The 23,354-nt window shown below is 28.3% G+C and overlaps 1 protein-coding gene across 2 annotated transcripts in view; it reads right to left on the bottom strand.

Annotated features, from left to right (window-relative positions):
- Positions 1–3,558: 3,558 nt before the first annotated feature.
- The window catches only part of LOC107451486 (C-Jun-amino-terminal kinase-interacting protein 4), a 60,482-nt gene continuing 40,686 nt past the window's right edge, over positions 3,559–23,354 (bottom strand). For both annotated transcript variants that reach the window (XM_043049581.3, XM_043049582.3), the window contains 12 exons: positions 22,384–22,567; positions 20,522–20,689; positions 19,056–19,118; positions 18,331–18,481; positions 12,050–12,130; positions 11,871–11,938; positions 11,520–11,668; positions 10,190–10,361; positions 9,997–10,110; positions 8,975–9,172; positions 6,451–6,606; positions 3,559–4,004 (listed from right to left, as the gene is read on the bottom strand). In XM_043049581.3, coding sequence (XP_042905515.2) covers positions 3,880–4,004; positions 6,451–6,606; positions 8,975–9,172; positions 9,997–10,110; positions 10,190–10,361; positions 11,520–11,668; positions 11,871–11,938; positions 12,050–12,130; positions 18,331–18,481; positions 19,056–19,118; positions 20,522–20,689; positions 22,384–22,567 — 1,629 coding nt within the window. In that variant the 3' untranslated portion in view covers positions 3,559–3,879. The remainder of the gene's footprint in view (positions 4,005–6,450; positions 6,607–8,974; positions 9,173–9,996; positions 10,111–10,189; positions 10,362–11,519; positions 11,669–11,870; positions 11,939–12,049; positions 12,131–18,330; positions 18,482–19,055; positions 19,119–20,521; positions 20,690–22,383; positions 22,568–23,354) is intronic.

Here is a 23,354-nt window from a genome sequence, read left to right as displayed (position 1 = left end):
TTTTTGTTGATACTATTTTCTTAATAAAATAAGTCCATTTTTTTTATAATTGATATTCTATTTTTTTTTTTACAGTCTTAAATTCTTATAATACAACGTTCACGATTAAAGGGCAGAATTCTTTTCATTCCTAGCTGTAGTTAAAACGGCATTGTATTTCAATGTGATGAGAAAGATTTAAAAATTATGATTGGTTAATCTAATGTTTGAAAGGTTATTTATTGGGGTTTATGAAAGTATGCAGCAAATTGGAACTCTGTTATTGCAGTGAGATTGTTATTTAATAAGATCTCTACTTTAATGAGCAAATTTTTATTAAATGGTTGCCTTAATGTTCTTAATAATTCTATTACAATATCCAAGCATACTACACAACTCTGTTATTGCAAATACTTATTTAAAAAGATTTTGCTTTAATGAGGAAATTTATAATAAATATTTGAATTAATATTAAAAAGATTGCTCCTAGCAGTGCCTTTTAGCGTAAATTGGGTTGACAACCTGCGTCCCGCAGGATCTTCTGAACTCAAAGACTTTTTTTTCTTTTCTTAAAAAATAAAAAATTTTGAATTGCTAATTAATTTAAGTCACTTTTTAATGCGCTTAATTTGCAGAGATTCCATTGCAAGTCTATTAACAGTTATTGCTATGAAATTCTGTACAATTTTAAAACAATATTATGATGCTTGAATTTTGAAATATCACTTTTCACGATATATATATATATGTATAATATTATATGGTATTTGCTAAATCAATTATAGATAAAAGGGAAAATTATTTTTTTTGAATGAATTCTAGTAATTAAAAGCATTTAATTCACTGCAAAAATCTTTTGATATAAAAATTTAGTGCTAGAACTCTTACGTTTATATAAAAATTATCATATTTGTCACCAACTTTAGATCATGGTATGTGACAAGTCATTTAATAAAATCGCACCCTTGCTACAAAAGTGCCACAACTCAAAAAACTACGTTTTCCAGGAATTGCAAAAAACTGTTCCCGGGCTGACTAGACACATTTTAGTATTTTTGAATTTGTCAATATGAAGACCGATACATCTCAAACTATGATCGTTAGTCATTGTTCTAGTTTTCCCATCTTTCCGACTCAAAATTCAAATTTCTCAAGTTACGACTGTTTTGATTTCTCACGTACAAACAGACGCCATAACAGCAAAACGCCATAACTGCCCTCTGGCGGCTGATTTTTCAATGCAACTTCTGGCTCTTTTGAAGATTGGTAGAGACGTGTAAACTACGTCTAATGACGGTCATAACTCAAAAATTACAATTTTTGAGTTGTGGCACTTTTGTAGCAAGGGTGCGAAATGTTAGTCATATTGAAAAATATTTGTTCTGATTTAGGCAACTATATTCAAGCTTTAGGCTACAAAAAGCAACTATTTCATTCATTTTTTCTGTTGCATTCTGCGCATTTGAACTATGTTATTGCAAGTGATTTTATGCGATTTCAGCTTTAACAAGAAATTTAATGAATTGTTAGCTTAAAAAGTTAGAAAGTTTGTATAAAACCCTTGATATAACGAGATTAAATATACTACTTGAATTTAACATGCAACATATTTTATAACTTTCTTAAAAATTATTTTGTTTAAGTTGTTGGAGGAGAAAAATTTCTTTTCCCTACTTTAAATATATTAAAAAGGCTCATATTCCATCAAGTTATTTTTAGAAAGCCAATGTAGATTGTTTTAACATTTAACTGAAAACTATTATAATGATTCCAAAAAAAGTCTTTTTTTTTTCTTTTTTTTTTTGATTTTTACTCAAGTGTGATGTTTGTATAATTGCTAAGTGTTAGTCTTTTTTATTTAATAGTAAAATTCTTGCATAATTTAATAGCAGATGAATTAAGTAGTATATACACTTTTTAAATTGCATTAATACCAATTTTAAGTAACTATATTTCTATGTTATTGTATTTCTGATTATCAATAGCTAATTTGGAAAATTAACACCCCTTTTCTACTATCTAAAGAGAAATTTCTTTACTGTAAATAAGAAATACAGTGAAACCTCTTGGGAGCAATTGCTGTCTATTCCACAGTAAAATGATCGTTGATGGAGATAGATTGTTCTTACGGATTACCTTCATTTACTTCAAAATTTTATAGAAGGTGCACAGTTTTTCGCAAGCAATTTTAATTTTACTCAGTGTCATTTTCTTGGTGCGGAAATGTCACTTGTGTTTGCATCATGAAAACCAGAGAATTAACAGGTTTACCTAGTTTCCCCACAAGCTAAAAGAATTATTCTACACTCTTGTGCCTTTCTTGCATCAATTAATGTAGTTAGTTATATTATTGACAATAAAAAAACAATGCACAGCTGCCATTACTTCTGCATTTTTTAGACACTTTTTACACTGAGCCTCAAAGTCTGCAATTTGAAAATATACATTATAATTTTGTATCTTCTTAGGATATTTGTATACAAATAGTGAGGGAGGATAGGTTTTCACACCTTGCTCAAACAGAGACATCATGAATTTTCATTGTGCTTCAGTCTTATCAATGTTGTAGGTCATGAATTACTGAAAAATATAAGACGTTTAAGGCAGTTTTCTGGTCTAGAAGTCTAATTTAAGCCCCATTTTTTCAGTGAAATGAAAGTTATATATAATGATTTCATTACATCACCTGTTAAGCTACATTATAAATTTTTTCTAGCCCAAAATAATCATAAATTAACATATAAAAATGATGATAAAGATAGCTGTGCACTTATGGATAAGCACACTAATCTGTAACATGCGAGACCAAAAATTAACGATATTTGCGAATGTAGCTATGGTTAGAACCAAAAAAAAATTTCATATTTCTCAAAATAGAGGCCATTTGTAAAAAAACTGCTTTTTTTAAGCATTTAAACATGCATTAAAAATAAATTTTGTAAAATGTACAATTTTTATTGGTTCTAACAGTAGCCACATCAGTTTTCTACGAATTGCCAAAGCAACATCGAGATTGATCAAGTAGTTTTTCTGCAAAAAATAAAACATGGTTTTGGGGAAATTATGTTTAACCTTTGATCCATACAATTGCACCTTCCTCAAACTCATTCATTCTGTTGGTGTGCACTGCACTTTCTCCAGGACCACAGATCTGGCTTATTTGATAAAAGTAAATGTGCTGGGCAAATCTGCATTGCGCCTTTTGCAAAATTCGAACATTGTGTTGTCAATTCAAATATGCATGACTAATGCTGGCAATTCCCATGAAATGGTTATTGTAGTTCACTGCATCTAAATGATTGGCAATTCAGACCACATCTTGACGGGAATAGATGTGTTTAGGAGTAAATATCCAAATAAATGAATATAGTGATTTCTTTATTGTTTTGACGGTTCATGCCACCATCTTTCCAGCAAAATTGTCATTTAACAGATCTTCGAATATAGACCTCATTGCCTCCTGCGATGGCACAGAATGACAACAAATAGTTTCCAGGCAAAACGATTTTGCTCACATACACTCCATAGTATAAGGTATCCATACATGCAATATAAAAATTAAAAAAAATACAACAGCAGTAAAACAAAGAATTATATTTATTATGTACAATTAGAAATATTACATATAAATTCCTTTACATAGGAAAAAATTTCTTAATAATCTAAAGCTTGAGGCTAAAAATGAATGCATTAATAACTTATATAACAAATCACGTCGAGTTCTGTGCATTGACTAGAAATTCTTCCTTAAATAATAACAATTAAAAACAATCATTAAAATATTTAAAAAAATATAACTATGGCAACAAATTTTAAAATAACACAGTCAAGTTAAATAAATAGTCACATCATGCACAATTTGTCAAAATTTGAATAAATATTTTCTCAAATTCTATTGTTTCATTCACTAAGAGCAACCTGCCAGACTATAAGGTGACTTTGGTCACCTTTCACAGCAAGAGCTGGTCTCCGTTCATCAGTATCAGATGAAAGAGACAACAGGTGTTCATCATCATCACCGTCCCCTGGAAATTAAAAAAAAAAAAGATAACTTTTCAAATAGCAATGTAGAGGAACTTAGAAAATTTAAATAGCATAAAAAGCCAAAAAATTTTTTTATATTTATATTCATGATTTTTTTCATTTATTATTAGAATAGGCACAGTAATGAATGTCAATTACAGGAGGAAGGTTCAACAACATTTAAAATCAGTAGATGACACATTTTTATATTTTTAAACAACATTTTTATATTATACATATATTGATAAAAATGTTGTTCTCTTTTGATGATTTTGTTTTATATTAACAAAAAAAAAAAACATACTGATAAAGTTTTGATTTAAATCCCTGTTATAAGTTTAAAAATAAATCTTGGTCATGTGCACTTTTGAGAAAAAATGGGCATTATTTTCACAAAATTTGAACAATATTAAAAGTAAAAAACACTATTGTTAATATTGCAATTAATAGATCACATACATTGCACTTGAAAACACAGGGTGAAGTCTATTGCATTATTTTAATATAATTGTATATTAATTATGCTTTCTGCTATAAACATAAATCTTATTTCATTTCATCAGTATTTTTATTATGCTCGCAAATGCCATTAAAACACAAGAGTTTAAAAATAAAATTTTAAATATAATCATTGACATTGCTTTGTTTTTGAACTGCAAATATATATATATACAATATAGCGTGACTTGTGACAAAGGGAGTAGAGATTATAGTGAAGTGACACATTTGACAACTAAAGGTAGTCAAAATGTTGGGGGAGAAAAAGTCTTGACATTATTTATGAACAACCTTATTGTCCATATATTTCGCAAAATAGAGATTTCATTTAAATTAAAAATTTATTCAAGGAAAAGTTTTATTTTTTTTTCTTTTATAGTTCATTTCTTTTATGTAGGTTCTAAATAAATAAAAAAATCCTTATTTTTATTTTAAAATATTGGCAGCAATACCAATTACAAATTAAGTTGTCAGATTGTAAATTACGATAATAATTTTTCAATAGACACTGAAAGTTAAGTGATATATTTATGAAAAATATGTTTCACATTTCAGTGGTAGCAGCAAAGATGAAAAAAAATATAGGATTATACATATAATACATATATGTATTTATATATAGGACAACCTTTCAAATGACTGGTCACAAATTAGTTGAGGAATACCTGAGTTTACCAAAATATGGATATAAAATTTTATATCAATTTGCTCTAACTTATAGACAAATTTAAAACATTTTTAATTTATTATATTTAAAAAAATAAAGTTCTAAAGAAAATAAATTCCTTTTTGTTTGCCTTTATATAAAAAAAAACAGGCCTTCACTGAAATGAAAAAGTAGTCAATTCAACCTTTTAAATTTTGTACACAAAGAAGACAAGCTATTGGAAAACAAATCACACTTGAATGATTTGTTTTGAGTCACATTTATCTTATTTTGAATATATTTTTAATCAGCTAAATAAACAGATATTGAAAATATAATATGGTTTCATCAAAATGTGTAAAACTTAAACATATAAACTTGGTTATTTTAACTTAGGCTTTCACAGAAACACAACACATAGGTTAAGAACACAAAGTTCTTATTGAAAAAAAATTATCACACTTGAAAATAATTATTAATTTTAAATCACATATATTTCGATTCATATTAACTTATTTTAAATATAAACAGTTATTGAAAATGAAATATGGTTTTATCAAAATAAGTAACATTTGGACATAAAATCTTTAACTCCTATATTTTAAACAAAACGTTCTCAGAAAAAAAATAGAATTTTATATTAAGAAAACATAAAGGACAAATCACTGTTTTTCTAATATCAGACACTTTAAGGCATTTTTTATTTATGAATATACGAAATATTGGAAAACTGCAAGGCTGGACATTACCATCTTCAAATGCTGATAGTAATAACAAGGTCAGACTCTCCTAAATTAGAGATGACACTAATATATACAAACACATATTTGAGAGCCGTAGTGGCTCTGGGGGTAGAGCATTCTCAATCAAATGAGGTGAACTGGGTTTGAATCCCAGCGATGACTGGTCGATACGAATTTGGCACCTGGCTCGCACTGGCCACAAATATACTCGGTGGATGGATCATGAGTTAGAGTCCCCTTGCCATTAGGCTAACTGTGGGAGGTTTTTGTGGTTTTCCTCACCATGTAAATCAAAAGCTAATTCCACCAAAAAGTCCTCCACCAAGGTAAATTTCTCCTTACACTTTATCCAGGAGTTTTCAAGTCTTCTGGATTGGGTTAAAAATTACAAAGGCTACGGAGTTGAACATTAGTAGTCATAAATTCAAAATTAGTTGGTTATAAAATAAAAAACACATATTTGAAATTAAAATAAAACTTTATAGTAGGTTGTATGGGGTATTATTAAGAGTAAAGCATCAAAAAACATACAATGATTTTTAATAAAACAGAAATTAATACCTATTCTAAAGTCAATGTAACCTTCACCACCCGAGAGTATCAGCATAGAATCTGGTTTATTCTTCTCCGATCGATCTTTAGATATCGCCTGCTTTAGTTCTGAATGAAGTGATTTTCCCTCTTTGTCACTAATAATTCGTTTAACGGGTGAAATGCCTGTAATGATACTCAAATCAGTTATTCGCATAACAATATAAATTTAATATAAAAGGAAATAAATCCTAATAAATAGATGATAAATTTTAAAGAAAAAACAATCCTAGAATTATTTGTCAAATTAAATAGGCTTAAAAATAATACCTATACCTAAAAATACAGCACTATTTTTTATCAACAATAAAAGAGATTTGAGGTTTTAGTAATAATATAGTAATTTTACACTAATAATATTTTGATTTTAGAACAATCAGGTATCAGGGTGCGTAGCTAAATCTTTCAACAAAAAATAAGCACCTTTAAAGTACTTTTAAAGCACTAAAAAAATATTTTTAAGCACTATATACATAAATAAAATGCAAACTAATTTTCAAAGACTTTAGATGATCAGATAAAATAACCAGTTTCTGACAAAGAACTCTTTTCTTGAGTATAATAGCCTTTATAAAATGATTGAGAGATTTTTCGGTTCACTATCAGAGGGTGAAAAATGAAATCTGAAATTGAGAATATCCTGTAAAGTGCAGAAGAGTTGCTTATGAGAAGGCAATAATTTTACCGAACCCAGCTCAGTAGACGCACTCGCAAGTATTTCATCAAACATGTAAAATGATAGGCGCTTTCATGTGCTATGGACTGGCAGTATGCTGAAATGAATTGCGAAAACCTTGAGTAGAACAATGTGAAAAGCATACTTTTGCATAATACGTACCGAAAATCGACATAGTAAAGACGGAAAAAAAATTTCAAAAATTTTCCAAAAGGGAGAATTAAGCACTTTTTAAAAACACCCCATGAAAAAAGCACCTTTACGGGCTTTTAAATAACGAAAGTAAGCACCTTTAAGCACTTTTTAAAAACCCTACACACCATGGGTATTTTAACAAATGGAATATTTTAATTAAAAGAAAATGCTTTTTCTAAATAGTTTGATAATGAATGTATTTTATGACACTTGCGCAGGAAACAAAATTTTTGAATCCAACCTGTTGAAGTTACACCCTACCCAACAGGTTACTTAAAATGGATAAATAAAGGTCCTGCTGGAGAGCAGTACTGGGAGTTGAGAAACCGAATGAGATAAATTTTTTCATTGTTCCTTGTTCTTTGCCATTGGAAATAAAAAAACCTTGATAAAAAAAAATGAATAACAATTCACCAAGAGTATATGTAACAAAAAACAACAAAACAAGTAATAACAAAATATTTTTTAAAGAAAGGTAAAAAAATAATGTAGGTAGCATATAAACCAATTTTTTACAAAAAAATATAAATTATTTTTCAAATTTAACTCACAAATTAATTTACGAATACAATTTAATTTACGAAAAAATAATAAGGAAATGGAAGTTTAAAATTAGATATTTGATTTTAATTATAAAATATCCACACGTAAGCTTGAGCAGCTATAGGATTCAGCTAGTTTATCTACTAGATCAAAAAATGAAAATATTTAAATACTATTCAACCTATAAACTGTTTAGTTTTCTGCGTAAATATTTGCCAAATACTGGCTTAACTTTCATTGATATTCAAACCTGGAAAGAGGTTCAACTAAATTTATTATGTAACAAGCTCTGTTTGTTTCTTCTTGTCAGAGGGGAAAGGACACTTAAAAATCAATATTTAAGGTTTCTAGCAAAGCAGTGGTATATATTCACGTTTTAGCTAAAAACTTGATTAACAGTTAACTTTGCTACACACAAAATGAAAAGATAACTTGCTGCCCATTTTTCTTTAAATTAGAGAGAGAAAATAACACACCCAGAAAATGTTGAAAGATTTTAATCCATTACTAATTAAATAATCCTTTACATTGAATAGCACATCAGAATTGTGTTAGGTTCTTACAAGATTTGTATCCATTACGGATTGCGTCCACTACATAGAATAACACACACATTAAACATTATGTTTTTGAACGATTCGAATGAATTAAATTGAACATAACACCAAAAATTTTTAGGTTCTTAAAAGATTTCAATCCATTTCATTGAATAACATATCCGGAAAGTCTTAGGAGATTTGAAACCATTACATTGAATAACACATCTGAAAAATGTTAGGTTCTTAAGGGTATTCCTATTAAAAAGTGCCTATTTTGCCAAACAGACGTATTTGATTAGTGCTGACATCTAATTTAAAATAAACTAGCTATCTAAAATTACCTTAAAAACATCCTGGTATTGCCCTCTGGTGAGTAAAATGAGAAATAAAATGTTTTCTGAACAAAAGAAATGAATTAGTTTTATTCTTATTGGTGCGTTACTACTGAACACTCCAGCCCGGAAATTTCACGGGAGCGAGAAGGAAGGGGTTAAAAGATTTTAATCTATAACTAACCAAGGAGAATGCAAAATTGTCTCACCTGGAACAGCAACAAAAAACTTGACGGCATCCCTGTGACCATGAAAGGAAAGCTGAGCTTGAGCCATTGAACAATATGGAATGAATCCAAAGTCTGCTCCTGTACACTCTGTACTTCCTTCAGTGTAGACTCTTACAACACCACCAGGAGCTCTTCCCAAACTAGGTGTAGCTTCAGTCGATGGTCGATGATTTTTACCTACAGACAAGTTGTAAAGAAAACTTTTAATAACACTTAAGTAACCTAACAATGTCGGACAAATGGAAATTGTCAGATAATCAGGAGTCCTTTTTTAAAAATTGATTTGTGAATGCATAAACATAAAACCCACTCAAAACAACTAAACTGAAGTTTTATAAGAACTTGTTTTCGTTTTTATATCTTAAATATTTTTTTAGAAAGTCTTTATTTTTTTCGCTCTGTAATGCAACATTTTATTAAAATACAGTAAAACCTAAATTATCCAACACTCACAGGATCAGGGGAAATGTCAGAAAATTAAAATTGTCAGATAATCAGGAAACCTTTTTTTTTTTTTGCTTTTATTTTTTCCCCTTGCCTTTTCCTTGTTTTTTAAATAATGACACAATGTCATAAAAAAATCAATGACAATTTATTGCATTCTGCTTAATAGTGATGTCCCAGCCAAAAAAGCTCAATTAATATCACATGACTACTATCAATTAGTCACATTTTTACTTTGAAATATATTTCAATTGGTTACTACTAATAACTGATTCATCATCGATAAATTTTCAGTTGGCAGGTAAAGAAAAATGACACCAGCTTACACATCTCTAACTTCGTTTTCTAGCAGTTAAAATTTAGAATTGTCGTCATAGCAGTAATTGGATTGAACTGTGTTAAAATAAAAGTGAGAATTAATGACACAAGTTCCCAAAAATAAATCATTAATTGCATAATATCCAGCTGTAACAATGCGTTGAAAAAGGTCTCGGATAACAGAAGGATTGGAGCGTCGGATAATTAGTGTTCTACAGTAAATCGAGTGCAAGATTTACCTTCTGTTAAAGGTACAGATATGATTACACCATTGCCAGTACCCATCCACAATCTTTTGCAAGAAACTAACAAGGATGTTATTCGCACAAAGGAGAAACCCAATTTTCCAGTACCTAAGAATAGAAATGTTCATTGAATCAATAATGATGAATGTTTCTATTGCATAAAATGAGAATATATAACACACATTACCTAACATTTTGCTAACGTACGGCTCAATATCCACATCTTGAAGATGTTGACGAGTATGAGCGTGATACAACCGCAATGTGCTATCAAGTCTAATAGTAATCCACACCCCATCTCCAATCCAAGCCATTTGCCTCACTTGACTCTCTTTCCGAGGATGAGCATCAAATGTTTCCTATTTACAATAATTGAGATAACTAAAACACAATGGAATGCTCATCAAGTAATAAAAACAGTTTCATTCTGAAGAGTTTTAATTTCAATGATTTTGATATTTTGACAATATATGATAAAAGAAATTTATTACATGAATATATCATAAGTAGATTTATATGAACATATTTCTATTTATTCAGTAACAAATTGATAATTTTCAACATATTATGTTTCATTATTCATTCCTAGATATTTTATTTTAAGGTTGTAAGTATTTAAACTTTTACAAAGTTCAAGTTAGAACCTCAAGTTTCAACAATTTGGTATGTTCAATAGAACAAATAAAATAAAACAAAAAATACTCTGAAAATAGTAATGGGTTACTAAGTAAACAAAAAACTTTAGTTAATTTAGTCCTTAGGAAGTTAACATAGAGAAGGATAAACATAGACAATAATATACAAATAACACAGACTATAAAGGATCCTTAAGGGTCTTTTTGAAGCTCTTTCACCAAGGGAAAAAAAAACATAGTTTAAGTGCCTGATTGTTAAAGCAAAGTTATAAACTATATATATCTATCTGGGTTGCAAAATATACAAAAAGTTTAAATTTTTTAAAATTGTTTAGCAAGATTTTTTCACCTAGATGAAAACTATCAAAATCAATGAGTAAAGTAATTAAATGTTTTTAAAAACTTCCAATTTAGCCTGATTATTCCACCTTGAAGAAAACTATCAAGATCAATGAACAACAAAAAATTTTTGCAATTTTTTATAAGTTCAAATAATGCAGTGTTGGAGTAATTTTTTAAATTTTAAAAATTAAGAATACAAGCGTATTTTATGTCTTTTCTTCATATCGACTTTTGCACCATTTTCGGAATCAAAAAAGGTCAGATCACGGTCAAATAATGGGCTACATTTGACATATCAGTCATCAATGACAGTCACAAATTCAGAAAATAGCCTATTGTTTGCCAAAAAGCAGTATTTAAAGTGACTGCAGTGCCTTTGAAAACTGTCTTAATAGGGTCTCAGAGCAATACAAAACATTTCCATTGTAATAGACTTTAATGAATAATATTTTTATAAGGAAAGTTCTCTGCAAAAGTTGATGATTTCAAGACCCTATAGATATTAAAATTTAATATAAAACAAGTAAAAAATTTTTTTACAATTATGGATAGTGTTTCCGTATCCACGACATGGATACAATTCCTGTATCCACACCATATGTTTTTATCAACAATGGTCATGCACCGGACAGAGTACAGTGGCCGTCCCAAATCCATGAGATGAAAGTTGGTAAGATCCCACTCTCCATCTAATAATGATATAAAAAGAAAGTTTCAACTAGAAAATTAAATCAACAGTTTAAAAATTGTAAAGCTTCAGTAATGGCATTTGAAAAATGGTGAATATTTTAAGTAATACATTGCAGAATATTCATAAAAAATTACTAGCAATAGAACAAAAAATAAAGCTTTATTTTGATTGGTTTATGCTTATTCAAAATATATACTTACCAGATGATCTGTGAAAGACAGCAATCGTCCCATCAGCAAGTCCAGCAAACACACGTCCTCTTATATGTCTATAATAAATAATGAACAAAAATTTTTTCGAATGTAACATTTTCAAAAACACATACCTTTTCTTTAAATAAAAAAATTTAGGATTAAGTAAATTAAAAATATTAACTTACACAATACATAAAACAGAGTCTTTAAGTTTAACTGAGCTAATACATCTCCACCATTGAGTCACTGATGAATGAACATAGATACTGTAAAAAGAATATATAATTAAGATGCTGCATAAAGTTATAAATCAAAATAGCATTATAAATCAAAATCTACATTTTATAAGTCAATTTACGTCTATACAATTATGTTTGTTGGGAAAATATCTATCATACAGCGAAAATAAAATGTTTTCAATTAAGGAAAAATTAAAAATCATGCAGAAATTGAGAAATGGAAAATTCACTAGCAACTTTTCATAATCATTTTATAATACTTATCTAGTATTATAACAGTGTGTGTAGCCAGATTTTTTAACAAAAAATAAGCACCTTTTAAGCATTTTCAGAAGAACACGAAAAATATTTTTTATCACTTTAAAAAAAAATCATAATTAGGATATGTGGAGTAATAAAAATTATTAATTAAAAATTATAATTCCTTTATATAAATAAAATCAACAAAATGCAAAAACATTTCCCAAAGACTTTATATTATCATAATACAATAACTAGTTTCTGATAAATATTACAAAGAATATTGTAAAGATCATGTTTTTTTTCTTCTTCTTCTTTGTAATTTATGATAATTGACACAGCAAAGAAAAATCTCATTTCGTAAGATAGAAAATTTAGCACTTTTTACAAAACCTCTATGAAAAAAGTACTTTTAGGGGCTTTTAAAAAACATGAATCAAAAATAAGCACCTATACGCACTTTAGAAATGATTACATTTAAGAAACTACTGAACTTTCATTTCAAAATCAGTGATTAGTGACAAATAATGTTTTTAAAGAAAATTAAACATACAAATTTTCAAAAAACAAACTATAAGTCCATTTTTTTTTAAATTTACATTTTTATAGCTTATGCTTATGATTATGATTTACTATATGCTTATGATTTACTAATATTATAAGTCTGGCGTGAAATATTCATTTTTGTTATTTTACTGTAAAATGAGTTTTTATTTATAAAAAAAATTAATTAAAAACAAAATTAATAACTAAAATTACTAAAACAAATACATTGGTATTAAAAAAACAGCTCAGGAAAATTTTAAGTAACACATTTTTTTATTTTTAGATAATTTTATCTTTGTACGGAATATCCAATAAATTAAAAATAATATCAATGCACATAAAATTTATGTAGATATGGGCAATTATCTGGGAAGGTGTGATTTTGCACTTCTAATTTTTTAATTTTTCAACTTTGCACAAAGGGTGCAGTTTGGCATTTTTTAACAAGACAATATATGTATTTTTCTAAAAATACTAAAATCCATGAAACATCTTCATTTATTTTGGCAAAAATGAAGTTTAAATATGTAAATTTGTCAGAAAGTGTCATTACCATCCTATGTTGAAAATGATGAAAAAATTCTATAAATACAGTTTTTGTAAATTTGTTGAAGGTTTATAATCGAACATTAGCAATAATCTAAGTAAAATCACCAAAATAAATCGTTCTAGATTCTATTTTTTTTAAATAAAATTTTAAAAGTTTAGCTTATTCTAATTTTTTTGTATTATAGAGTGCTTACTGTTTATTTTTGACAAGTTTTTTTTTTTTAGCCTAATTATGTTTTCAACTTAAATTACCATTAAATCTAAGTACTTTAAAAACATACATTTAAATATTCAAACATAAATAATTTAAGGACAAACAATTCTTTGGCAAGGATGGTAATGACAGCGGTAGGATGGTAATGACTGAGGAAGGATAGTAATGACTGAGGAAGGATGGTAATAACTGTGAAATGGAAGGAAGGATGGTACATACTATGTTTGGAATATATTTTAGCAAGTATAAAATAGAATTAATACAGAATGCTGGTTGTGTAAAAAATATTTTTTACACATTAATTTTTATTAAATACAGATTCAAAAATTCTGTCAATATGCTCCTTTTCTGAAAAAAAGAAATATCTATGAGATACGGGAGTAGGAGGATCTTTAATGAGGCATAAAATCTCTTCAGCGGGTATTTGGTGCTTGTCTTCTTCTGTAGGCCAGCAAAAATGGTTTTTTGTTTGCGAACGAGACATAAAGTTGATTTCCAGGACATTTTTTTGCACCGATTCCACAACACCTGCACATTAAAGCCTTGATCACTTTTATATATAATACATAACATTTAAAAGCAAACAATTCAAAACATAGTACGACATGCTTAATAAAAAATAGTTTACATACCTGGGAACCATTGATCATCAAAAATGACAGCAACCCATTGTCCTACAGGTACTTTTGATGGGAATCTCTTAGAAACTCCTTCATCTCTTTTTATTAGTTTTTTGGGAGGGCCCGAGATATTTGAATTCCTTCTCTCCCGGAGTCCTTCAATTGACCATAAATATGGCTCAGCCAAAAAATGGGAACATGGTTCAATCTTGCAATCGAAGCAACTTAAAATGTGCAATTGCAATTGATCACAATTGCTTTCCTCCTATACAAGTTGGTGCAATAACATTGTATTTTTTACAGCTTTTAGCCAATTAGGTACAATGCTTTCAACTCTATGAATGTCTGCTTCTTTCACTTCTACTACTGTTACCTTAACCTTTTCTTTTCGGAAAACATTTAAAAATTGTTCCGTTGATGTGATGTCTTCTCCATGTGCAACTGCCTGGTCAGCATAGTGTTTTATGAAACCCCCAATGCCATCTGCAGGTGATTTACCGTGACCAGCTTCGCTAAAATTCCACGTTGCCTTTTTAAATCCTAATGTAGTAGCAAAATGAGCAAACAGAAAAAAATTTGTCTTGTTTCTGTATTGTGTAGTGGGACCATCACTTTGAAAATGAATTATATTGGTATGAGGGAAAAGTTGTTTTACTTCTTTTATCACTGCACAAAGATGTGCCCATACCGCACATGCATCATGTCGTAGGGATCCACTTATTGTCGCAAAAGAATGACATTTTTTCTCTGATTCACTACTTTTACAGTAGAGTACAGCTGTGTGAATAGTTATTTGACTTTTGCTTGCTCCAAAATGAGCAGATTGAATTTCTCTGTGATATTTACACTCATAATTTTCAGAAAAATCAATTATTATTAAAATTTCATTTTCCGCAAGATTGTTTCGCAAGTTTTTCATTGCCCTAAACTGGTGGAATACATTGTAGCAGTGCTTTAGAAATTGAGGCAAATGAGTTTGCATTTCAGCAAACATCTCATTGACTTTGCAATTAATTTTATTCTTGGATGTAATTTGAACTGTAATTTCTTTACCTTTATTGTTCACTCTTTTTTCTTTATTTGTTACCCATTTGTGGTAAAAACTTTCATCCTTTTATTTTTTCATCATTTACTACAGTAATGACTTTGTCTTTACATTTTATGCAATCACGGTACATGCATTCTTTTGACATTACATCACAAACAACTGCGCTGGAGAGGTTACTAGCTTGCGAATAAGATATTACTTTTAATATTTTCAGCTTCGTAACTAAATATTGAAAATTTGCATGCTTTTTACACATGCATGTATCCCTTGCTGATATATTAGGTTTGACAACCCAAAAGGGCTTCGCTCGACAAAACGTAGAATATGATACATAAAATGTACTAGAACAAAGGAATTTCTTATGCAAGTTCTTTAAGATATCTACCAGGTATCTCTTTTGTTTTTTAATTTTATATTTTGTTATGCAATCCTTCTTTCCTGGGGCTATAGTAGAGTTTTCTTCATCTTGAAAAAAAGAAAATAATGCTTTTTTTATACTTGGTAATAGCGAATTTGATACCCTTTGGTAATTCAATGCTGATCCATTATTCTTGAAACTAAAAGTGAAATCTCTTGTTAATTTAATTAATCTGTATTTTTTTAAAATTTTACCTGTCACAAACTTTGTGAAGGCAAATTTTTCCCTGTTAGTTTTCCTTAATTTTGCATTATGAAGCAATTGATTCACTAGTGCTTCATGAAACAAGAGACTGCGTTTAACAGCTTTAGGATCTTTTAGCAAACGTCTTACTTTTTTCCTTGGAGTAAGACACTTTGAATCTTGGAGTCTTTGACAGCGTTTCTTGTATTTAGCTGCCCTTTTCTTCTCAGAAGCTAAAGCACTCTCCAAAATTTTTATTTTCTTAGATGCAGCATTTCTTGCACGCACGACTCTTTTCCGCCCAGACTTCTTTTTCTCAATGCTTGAGGTAACTAAATTATGCAGACCTAAGCTATAACTGCATGATGGTGAATCTTGTTGATGCTCCTCTTCTGCAATTAACTTTTTCTTTGCTCTGTAAGTTTGAGCATGTACTCGCCAACTCTTTCGCTGCTGTCTTTGTTGTCTTTTAGGTTTTTGTTCAATAGATTTCAACTTTCCTTCTTTTTTACGCCTGTTATAACGTTCTTTCTCCTTGGCCCTTGCCTTTTCATATTCTTCAGGATTCTCCTTCAGTTTTTGTCTATCTCTTCTTTTTCTCTCATTATCCTTCTGACGCTTCTCATCAATTGACATCCTTTTACTTTTTTTGTTCTTACTTGGTTTGCCCATTATTAATCTACACTAATAAAAGCACATTATTAAATAAACTACAAATTAAATTGGAATTCCAGAAAAGATTTGCAAAATTTATCTCAATGCTGTAGTTATTGGTAATTACAGGCGTTGTAGAAACAAAAAAAATATGGTCAGAAAATGTATAAATAATAATCTAAAGTAAACACTTGAAATGCTAAAGAATAAAAAATACTTTGCAGAATTCTTTTAAATGAAGTTATATGTACCATAATAAAATTTTATAATAGTATAAAAGTAACTTAAAAATTAAGCTAGTAAATATGTATCAAACTTAAATTATAAAATAAAAAAAGCACATGGTATCATTAAATTCTAAGTTTATCATTACCATCCCCAATCTGTCATTACCATCCACATTTTTATGAATTGTAAACTGGATGGTAATGACATTTTACATTATTTCACTTGCCAGGATATAAAATATAGCTAACTTTGAAAATTTTTTACTTGTTTAATACAAAGATCTAACTAATATTAGCATATATAAATCAAAAGTTTAGTTCATAATTGGTAAGGATGGTAATGACATCAATAAATAATTTTCAACTTACTTTAATATTCAAAGCTCTGTAGAATGATGTATCAAGATTTCCACACACAAAATTCTAACTACATCAACAAAAGAAAGGTGGCTGTCTCTAGACTGAATGCTGTATAAATTAGTATTGCCATCTAGTGGCGATGAAAGGCTGTACAAGATTATGGATGGTAATGACGTAAAATGCAGGGGACAAGATAAAAACAATGTACCCATAAATTTAAATTGCAGTCAAACAAAAGAAAAATTTTATTTTCAATTTAAAAGTATATTAGGCAAGTAAAAAAAAAATTTTAATGATGCATTTTTATTTTTATTAGTACAGGTAAGTCATGAAAAACAGAAATTCTGATAAGGGACAGTGGATGGTGATGACATTTTACAATTTATATTGTAAATTGTTAAAAATAGGGGATATACAGCTTTATTATATGCATGTAATTTTGCTCTGTAGAAGATGACAAATCAAAAATAGTAATAAAAAAAACAATTGATTTTTTTTCTGAGGTTGCATCAAACATGGGACGGAAAATAACACCTTCCCAGAGAATGGCTCATATAAGTGTGCATATTTAATTAGGAAAGAAGAATAGCATATATTTTAAAATTCTCTATAAAACTAAAATAAGTAATATAAAAATTTTATTTTAAGCAACTGTTAAATAAAATCAATAAATTTTGTATTATTAAGCCTATTGTTATGAATGAGGAGTACTGGATCATTCACTATACAGCTCTGACTTAGCACCATCAGAATTTCATATGTTTTTAAAATCTGTTGTTGTTCACCAGTTGTTTGTTTCTTCGGGGAAAATGATGACACGCTGAAAGAAACTTACAAACTGGTTTAACAGTACAGCAGAGTTCGTTGGTGGTGAGGTGCAAAAGATGGCGCCACGACTCGATGATTATTTCAATGTTTATGGTGACTTAAAAGTGAATAAATATTTATATTTTGATATGTGATATAATCTACGCTCATAAATAAAGTTTCTTTTACTCCATTACGAAACGGTCCTTACTTAAAAAACGTAATCAATAAACATAGTAACAATATACATATAATTTAAACCTTTAATTTTCGAAACTATATACACATCCAAATGAATATTTTTTATTTATAGATAATTTATTTACAGATAAAAAAAATTTTAAGATATCAAATAACTTACTGTCCTGTTTGAGAGCCAAGCCACATTGTTGGAAGAACTGTTGACATTTTTTCCCGTTCACCGGTGTTCACATTCAATGAAGAAGGCCTAGTAATTTTGTTCTGTTCAAAAGTTGAGCTGTCATTTGGCAAAACACCATTTTCAACAATACCTATAAATAACATTGATCCATCTTTGTTTTAATGCTTCCCAAATTGCTTCTGTTTTACGCCAGTTTGTAAATACATGAGTAAAAATCAAATATCCTTAGTAACATAAAATAAAAAATAACTAAAACAACATTTTAACAACACAAGTAATGTAATAAAAGAAATGAACACGATTAGGGAGAACTTTTAGTGTATGCATATAACAATGGATAGCATAATAAAGGCAAAAATTCGAGGAATTGCCTATCTAAGAGGAAAAGGTAATTTTATCTAAAAAAGACAACAAAAACTAACAAAATAGCTAATCACCAATTTGCAAAAAGATTAGAATACATACAAAAAAAATTTCTGTGGGTACACCTTAGATAAAATATTCATTAAAATATTGAAAGTAGTGTTTAAATAATCTCTTAATAGAATTCCGAAAGATATAATTTGAAACTAAAATTCTAAATATATGTCTGTAAAAGAGATAATGAAAACTGAAGCTTATTAATAGATAAAAGATAATAGATAAAGCACTTAGAAATAAATTGTGTCATTAATATATGTCATTATATAGTCACACTTTCTTACTTTGTGCAGTTGCTGGTGACATTTCTTTTGCATTATCACTAATATCACCAATTTGGGCATTATCTAAAAACAAATATAATTAACATTCAATAATTGATAAAAGCCATCACAACAAAATTATTGAATGATTATTTATGATTATATTCTATATAATATCAAGGTATATAAGAAAATTTTTATAAGAAAAAATATTATAAGAAAATTTTTTTATTAGTTTTTAAATTAATTTTTACTAAGATTAATATTACTTATAAAAAAAAATTACTTTTCATGTACAAATCAAAAAAAAAAAAAAAAAAAAAAAAAAAAAAAAATTCATATTATAAAAATCCTATTTTATATAAGTACACTTACTTTAATTCTCAATTTAGACAAATTTCATAGTTTCAAATAAATTATCAATGAATATTGTTGGATATTTCATAATTTTAAAATAAATATTTTCTTCCGTAGTATTGATGACATAAGTATATATTAAAACAATAAGTAAACTAAACCAAACTCAGTGGCATGACAGCCCACAGGGGGTCAAGGCCTACTGTGCCCATCTCAGTTTTCTTGACCTTGGGCTCTGGGGTGCAGAAGCAGATGTTCCAGTCAGGTGGTCAGCCGAACACGCCCCCAGTGTTTAGTTCCCAAGCATGCTTGGTACTAATTTATTGACCCACTGAAGGGATGAAAGGCTGAATCAACCTCGCCCGGCCCGAGGATTAAAAAAATAAGTATTAATGTATAAATTATACATATTCAAGTTTTTATTAATATTTTTCTTACTTATAGAGGGATTTTATTTAAGGCATCTGGCTAATTTTTTCACTTTGTGTGTTTTGGTTTTTAAATTTTTTTTCAGATCTTTCAGAACTTATACTATCTTAAAAAATCATTAGTACACTTTTCTAACTGTTCATTATTAATTTCCAATATTCACCTAATAATATTAGAACACTAATTAAATATTAAAAGTATCAAATAAAGGAGACCATTTAATGAGGAAATATGCATGTTTCATAAAAAAAATTCTATTTTAACCGAAAAATATTTGCATTTGAAAAAGTGATTGCTTGTTTGTATTAAGGAGTGAAATGTACCAAAAAAAAAAAAAAAAAAAAAAAAAAAAAAAAATGATTGTACAATTTTAACACCAAAATTCTGAGCCTGACAATCTGTAATAAAAAATACAAGTTAAAAATGAATACATTTTATAAACTATTGAAAATTATATAAACTATAAACTATATTTTATAAACTATATAAACTATTGAAATGAATACATTTTATAAACTATGAATACATTTTATAAACTATTTAATTTCTTTAAAAATACTTTTCTATATTTCTGTTCTTTTTTAAATTAAAAACTTTTTAATGATTTTAAGAAAACATAAAACCTTAAAAATTCAAGTTAAATTTCCTTGTAAGCAAAGATATTAAAAAAAGCATTAAGAAAAAATCCTAATCAGTCTTACCAATATTGACAGGAGTAGATGCTGCTGAATCGGAGCCAGTTTCAGATACAGTTACGAAAAGCAAGTCTCCTGCTTTACCTGGCTGAGCATCATTTGCTTCTGACATCAATTCTCTTCGTCCCATCCTTAAGTATTCATCACTCACAGAATAGTCAGTAGACTTGGTTCCTTAGACAAATAAAAACATGTTAGTTAACACAAGACAAATAAATATTGCGAGAAATCAGCTTTAAATGCAGGCAGTTTACAACTGCTTACATGATATCCTTATTTTTGGTCAATAAAAGTTTAGGTTTAAGAGATGAGACAGGCTAAGCCTAAGATGCCATACCAAACATGGGGTCATTAGCAAAACTTTTCAGGTTCGAACTCATGTTTTTCAGGATGCTCACAAACACTGAGAAAAAAATTTCCTGATTTTTCCTGACAGATTTTATCAAATTTCCCTGATTTTTTTTAACTAGTGTATTAAATTTGATTAATAATATTTCAGTTATGTCTGTTCAGTTAGTGTGGCTGAGTTTAATTCATATTTTAAAATTTCTCAATATCATCTTGAATTAGGCTTTATCACACCCCATTCTCTTTTGAGATTTTTTTTAACCTTTATGAACTACTTGATTCATTTTGGGATCATTTTGATCTAATTTAGATTCATTTTAGCCCAGGGCTGAAAGTACAGAAAAATAAAATTTAAGGACTAAATTGCCTTCTAATTTAAGGATGCTGATTCTCTAATGGGAGGTATTTCTAGGATACCAACATAGATTCGCAGATACATAATTGGTAATAGTTTCAGTAGAAACTATTACCAATTCGAACGAAAACTCAGATTTTTTTTTTCAATAAAAAAGTTATGCAGAAATGTCTTGTTTTTGTATATATATATATATATAAAAGTCGTACAAAATAGTATAAATAAGGTAAATTGTTAAGTAGTAGCAAACTATGAGGATTCTCTCTTGAAAATCAGTAGAGTGTGATATAGTGATAGAGGGAGAAAAGAAAGATTAGAGCTTTTTATATATTTCTCCAACATGGAATGTTCTATATTATCAAGTCAATGGTAATTGTCTCTAACAATGGAAATAAACTAATACCATAGTTGACAGGCTATGAGGATGAGAGACTTAGGCATTCATTTTGTTATATACTTTGTTTCATGGCATTTAACAAAATGTTTGAATTTGAAATTTCTTCAATTCTTTTTAAGATAAAATTTTTTTATTCTAGCTTATAACTGTAACAAAAATTTAGAAAATTCAAAAATTTCAGGACTTTTATTGAAATTTTTAATAATTAAGGACATTTTCCTTTTTTTTAAGGAAATAAAGGACAACTAAGAACCCTATTTTACGGACCAAAAGGAATAATTTTAAAGACTGGACTACAATTCTATAAACTGGAAGTCTCCATTAACCGCATTAACTTTGTATAAACTATAAAAGTTGGAGTTTAAAATTTTCTTCAATTAATCAAGAACTATTAACTTTTTAAAGTATTTGTTTATTTATTAGTTAAGAGGTTACAATTTTCAAAAGTTACACTAACCGAAGTTCGCAAATATGCCAGTTATACAACTTTAGAAAATTTCAATCTTTCCCCTTGTAAACAATAAATACTTAAATGCATATTTTGGTGTTTTTAAGTCTAACTAACTAAAAATTATTTCAAAGCATTTTATGCTTGATTTATTCTAAATTATTAATAATGTCATGCTTAGTGGATAATTTAACAGATATATGAAATAACACAAAATTTTATACAACACAAAGCTTTGCATTTTAAGGTTTCCTTTATAAAGATGTGTACAATGCAAATAAAACCACAGAGAATTATTTACATTGAAGAAACTTATTTACCTGGAACACTAGCAATACAGAGGAGATGAGAGTTGCAAACTTGAAATGAATCTAGTATTTCAGCAGGATTATTAGCATCAAAAACAGATACTTTACTAGTTGTGTGTGTGCTTGTACAAATCCAAACAAATGAAGATAACTTCTGATCCATTTCAGTTTGTTCCTTACGATGCTTTTCATATTCCTGCAATCAAAACACAAAGAATAATTATTTTTAAAGCTTAGATAATTTAAACTTTACAATGAAAGTTAAGTTTTAGCAAACTGTAAAGGGAAAAAAAATAGGTTAACAAAATTAATTTAACAGCAGGTCATAATTATAATTATGACTAAATTGGGCCTGTGCACAGATGCAAGTAATTCATGAAGGTTAATAATAAATAAATTTAAAAAAAAAAACACCAAATTTTATATGTAAGATTTAAGTTTCTAATTTTTTTTTTATTATACAGTTTTTAAAGATTATAAAAATACGCCAATTGTTAAAATTAAATAACAGATAAGATTGAGAGCCCATAAAGGTAAAGTTCAGCCTTTTCTTAACTTGGTGATAAAAAAGATTTTGTTTTATAAGTAAACTTAAAAAATAAGTAAAAATATTTTCAGGAGTAATTTTAAAGGTTTCCGAACTGTGTTTTCAGAATTCAAAATTAATTAATTGATTCTAATTAACAATTTCTCAAATCAATATTGCCATTATTATTGCCTCGTTTTTTGAATACCTGGATGTCCAAATTTTTCATGAGCAATTTTGAGTAATTTTAACCGTAATGAAAAAGGTACTACAATTTTAGTAAATCCTTTTTTACGAAGGCATAATACATCATTAATTTCTACAAATTTTCCAGTTAAATTGTCACATTTTTGAGCCTCAATAATTTCATTTAATTGCAAAAGATGTGATACTTGACTTCCCTGATTGTTTACATTTACATTTGAATCTGGTATTTCTCTCGAAAGCATATCTGCTT

Source organism: Parasteatoda tepidariorum, chromosome 6 (assembly GCF_982258835.1).
Source record: "Parasteatoda tepidariorum strain Cologne lab strain chromosome 6, Ptep-v5.0, whole genome shotgun sequence".
In the NCBI taxonomy this organism is placed as follows: Eukaryota; Metazoa; Arthropoda; class Arachnida; order Araneae; family Theridiidae; genus Parasteatoda; species Parasteatoda tepidariorum.
Note: the sequence above shows the minus strand (reverse complement) of the source record. Positions and strands in the feature narration are given on the sequence as shown.